Source organism: Vicia villosa, unplaced genomic scaffold, assembly GCF_029867415.1.
Source record: "Vicia villosa cultivar HV-30 ecotype Madison, WI unplaced genomic scaffold, Vvil1.0 ctg.000700F_1_1, whole genome shotgun sequence".
Lineage (NCBI taxonomy): Eukaryota > Viridiplantae > Streptophyta > Magnoliopsida > Fabales > Fabaceae > Vicia > Vicia villosa.
Window position 1 is genome coordinate 229,144 of NW_026705315.1, and position 4,922 is coordinate 234,065.

Here is a 4,922-nt window from a genome sequence, read left to right on the forward strand (position 1 = left end):
GTTCTGAATTTTTGTCTCCTGGATAAAGCATAATTCAACTTTTGCTTTATCAAATATTGGGCTTAATCTTCTTCTCTTTGGTGAATTTCCGCCCCCTCTAATATTGAATGTGCCTATACTCATGAGGCACAATTTGGATTTATCTTCCCTGCTTCAAAATAACCTCTTTCCCTTGCCTCAATGTCACGAACAATCCCTTCAAAAACCTCATCATCCTCTTCTCCTTCAATTCCTAATTCTTTGATTGAACTCCATACTTTCGCCGACATTCCTTCCATTGACTTCAGAATTCGTCTGTTTCCTTGATTAATTCCGGAATCTGCAGTGGATTTACAACCTAATCGAGCTCCCTCCGTTGATTGTGATGTTCCTACTTTACTAATGATAGGGGACAAATTTTGTAGGGTTTGGAATTTGGGGATAGATTGTGAATGGAGTAAGGCCGAGAAGTATGAAGGAGCAAACGGTATGGTGATATTACGATAAATCTCCTCAAGAGGTAAAACCTTATTGGGCTTTGGTGATTTCACAAATCTCACAGACTCAAAAGGTGAACACGATATTGGATCAGAGTCTTCTTTATCCAACATCCCACGGCCCACTTCATTTTTATTCTGGCCCACATTATAATTCTGACACCTAAGAGACTTAATATCCACTGGATTTTGCTCTTCCTCCACATGCCTTATAATTAATGCTCCCTTTGCATCAGCATTAATTGTTGACTTATCCACCTCTTGATCCTGTGTTTCTTTTACTGCATAGTCCTTTTCAAGACACTCTGCAATCCCTACTGCCCCTGCTGTTACCGTCAACCTTAGATTAACCCCACACACCTCTTTTTGTGCTACTACCTCGTCCCTGCTGCTCTACTTTGTTGTACTTTTTCTACTCTAATTTGACCACACCTTTTCCTCTGACAAGCTTCTTCCACCATCTTCAACATCTTCCTCCTCCTCTTCACCTTCCTCCCAACAACCATCTCCTTCCTCCGATGAAGTGTAATTCTGATCGCCGCTATTCCTAACCGCCGGAATAACTATTCTTTTTGGACCATGCATATCCTCCACTAACTTTATGCTATAAACATCATCATTGACTCCAATATTAAAACTTTCATTTGAGTCAATGAATATTTAGTTCTGATAAGGAATCTTGCTACATCAAGTTTCTTGTGCTCCCTTGTTTCCTCATCCGAGCATACATAAACACCAACAGTCTTCGATATAAACTCAAAAAATTGTTGTTTCCAAGCATGGCAAGGCAGCCCGTAGCATCTCGCCCATGTCAGCCTTTCATTATCAACATCCGCTGGTGACCATGGGAGGATGTCCGCAAACCATTTCCCTATCCACTCCTTAGCTTCTCGAATTAAGGTTTCAATCTCCCCTACCTCCATTTCTTCTAGCAAGCATAAATTTGCCCCCATCGGGGTAACTTTAATCCTGAAATATCCTTCAGCATGAAACGCCTCCTGAATATTGTATGTCATCCCCGGTGTTTCAACTACCCCAACATAAGCCTCCTTGAAATGTTTAAGGTCACACTCCTCCACATCGAATTGGAGGTGTGCAAATTTTGGCTTGAACCCGTGTTGATTCTACCCCATAATCTTCTTATTCTGCAATCCAGGATGCATCTGCGTATTCTTCTTCAGTGCTTGTGCATACGTCGCTCCACCATTAGTATTGCTCACTGCATCGTACTGCTGCCTTATATCACCTCTCATTCTTCCTTCTCCAACCTTCCTTGCATTATTCATTATGCTTCTTTGAGCTTGAGGTTCAGCCCCTCTCTCGAACCTTGGCACGTTTGCATGTATCTTTTTACCATTGATAAAAATACTATCAAGTTCCACCTCCAACAGCCTTACGTCCACCACCTTTCGAAATCTTACAAATCCATACCTACTTCCCCTCTTGTCCCTCTTTGGTGGTATTACTATTTCCACCAATAACCCAAAGTCTGCAAATATTTCAAACATCTCCTTTGCTCCATATTCCTCTGGGAACTAAAAAAAAAAAAAGCTTGTCACCACCTCCCCCTCCATGTTTCCCTTGCCTCTTCTAAGATCCCACCTGATATCTTTCTTCTCAACTGGCTTCCATTTTTTGTTTCTAACCACCTTCCATTCTTCCTTTTCTCTCACCTCTCTATTTTCTCTTTCTCTCATTACTTTCTCTCTCATACTTTAATAGATAAATTAAATAGAGGCAAATAAGATGAATGTTAAATCCATCAAAAAACAAAATTTCATGCCATAAATCGACACAACTTCTTCATCGGGAATTCAAATAGTTTTAAGAAGCCAAAAAGTGAAATTCATTGTGAATAATCGACTAAATTTCACGCCTCTAAATGTTTCCTCCGTATAAATAAGTTTTGCAGAAAACCAAATTATATACAAAGTGATACCATGCATAAACCAAATATCAAAATAATTTAAATACCATTACCATTTTCTTATTACAATTGTGCAGTATCTATGCGTAATCACGTCAATAATGACATTGGTTGCCTTTTTTTTTTTTGTAAGCAAGTTTCATTAAAATGAACAAAAGTTCATGGAACAAGATTACAAAAAGCACGGAACAAAGCCGCGAAAGGAAAATTCCCCACCAAATGAAACCTAACTTAAGTAAAACAAAGGGTTTTTGTCAAACTCATAAAAGTTACAATTGGTATGGGGAATATTCCCGATAAAAGACCACCTCCATACAAGCGTCTTACAATTCCAAACTAAATCACGAGTGTTCCACACCGCATTCTTGAAAATAACGCCATTCCTAGGTATCCATATACTCCAAATGATAGCCATCCAAATGCAACCCATCTTACTTTTACCCACTTTCTTAGACTTACAAAAAGAGAACCATAACCAAAAACTCTCCTTAAAATCCGCCCCTTTGTAATTGAACATTCCAATCCAAGAAGCCATCTCCTTCCACACCTCATCTACCTTACGGCAACTCAATAGAAGATGAAGGGATGATTCTAAATACTCCTCACAAACAACACAAAAAAGATTAGAGGTGTAAGATAAAATACCTCGAGACAATAAGGAATTTTTTGTTGCAATCCTATCCTTGAAGCATCTCCAACCAAACGCTTTAACTTTTAAAGGAAAATCTCCCTTCCAAAGAAGAGAAGTTACAAAATCAAATCGATTTGGAGGACCGTGAATCTCAACCCCTTTACAAATGACTCCGTAACAAGAGGAAACCGAAAAAGGGTCATGTCCCTCCTTACGCCAAACCGCTCGATCTCTCACACCATCAACCGATGCAATAGCCGCATCAAGTCGGTGAACATCCAATATATCCCTTAAAGCCGTCAAAATGCCTTCCAAATCTTCCGGGACTATAGGGATCCCCAAATCATTCCACTGCCACGTATTTCCCTCCCACGCTCCCATTCAAGCAACGGAAACATCCTGTAAAAGAGAAATAGCAAAAAGAGACGGAAAAAGCAACTTTAAAATCCCCTCCTCTAGCCAAGAGGAATGCCAAAAGGAAGTAGAAAAACCGTCACCTAGGCGAAAAAGAAACATTATTCGTAAAAAAGTCCCCGGATAACTTTTTATCCAAAGACAAGATATCCGACCACCAATCCGATTTCGAAGTATACTTATCCCTTTTTCCTCCTTCTAAAAACATCCTAAGCTTTATGTCCCCATAGCGAGCTTTAAGCATCCTATACCAAAAAGAATTAGATTCCTCCAAAATTCTCCACTTCCACTTACAAAGAATTGCTATGTTGAAAACTTCAAGATTCTTCAAACCCAAACCTCCTTTATCAATCGGAGTACAAACATCCTCCCATCGCACCCAATGAATACATTTCTTCTCCTCCACCCCTCCCCAAAGAAAATGACTTTGAATTCTATTAATCTCCCTCACCACCTTTTTAGGGGCCAAATAAAAAGAAAGGGTAAAAATGGGTAAACTACCAAGCACCGATTTCAAGAGAGTCATTCTACCCCCAAAACTTAGCCACCTCCCTTTCCAAGTGCTCAACCTCTTCCTAACGTTATCCACCAAAGGATTCCAAAAAGCAATCCTCTTAGGGTTACCACCTATACGAATACCAAGAAAAGAAAACTCCTTATTCTCTCTTTTACAAGAAAGAAAGGAAGTAGCCACCTCCAAGAACCTATCATTTATATTTATACCAATGAGCTTACTTTTATTATAATTAATTCAAAGACCCGAAACCATCTCAAAACCTTTCAACACCGCTTTAATGGCCCATAAGTTCTTCCAACTACCATCTCCTACCAATAAGGTGTCATCCGCGAATTGAAGCACATCAATAAAACACTTGCCTTTAACACTAAAACCAACAAAATCCCCATTTTCCACCGCCTTATTAACCATAGCTTTAAGACCTTCCGCGACAATCACAAAGAGAAAAGGAGATAATGGATCACCTTGCCGAAGACCCCGTTCCACCAAAAACTCTTTTGTGGGACTACCATTAACAAGAACCGACATTTTACTAGAGAAAATTAAAATGTCCATCCATTTCAACCACAACTCCCCAAAACCCATCTTAATCATCATGAATTTGAGAAAATTCCAACTCACCTTACCCAGAAGATGGGGTCCAATGGTGACTGCATTCAAGATTGCCAAGAATCTGAATGAAGTTTCGCTGGAAGAGCTTATCAGTGCCTTTAGAATCCATGAAATAGAGCTGGATGCGAACGAGCCTCAGAAGAAAGGTAAGTCTATTGCATTAAAATCTAATGTTAAAAAATGCACTAACGCTTTTCAGACTAGAGAAGAAGATCCTGAAGAATCAGAATCTGAAGAAGAAGATGAACTGTCCATGATCTCCAGAAGGGTAAACCAACTCTGGAAGAGCAAGCAAAGGAAGTTCAGAGGCTTCAGAAGTTCAAAGAGACTTGAACGAGGAGAATC

General features: G+C 39.6%; 1 protein-coding gene across 1 annotated transcript; it reads right to left on the reverse strand.

Annotated features, from left to right (window-relative positions):
- Positions 1-3,415: 3,415 nt before the first annotated feature.
- On the reverse strand, positions 3,416-4,493 carry LOC131630579 (uncharacterized). The gene is made up of 3 exons (XM_058901358.1): positions 4,226-4,493; positions 3,549-4,075; positions 3,416-3,433 (listed from the first exon to the last, which is right to left on the reverse strand). Exons 1-3 carry the CDS (start codon positions 4,491-4,493, stop codon positions 3,416-3,418), a joined length of 813 nt encoding a protein of 270 aa, XP_058757341.1.
- Between the last annotated feature and the right edge of the window lie 429 nt (positions 4,494-4,922).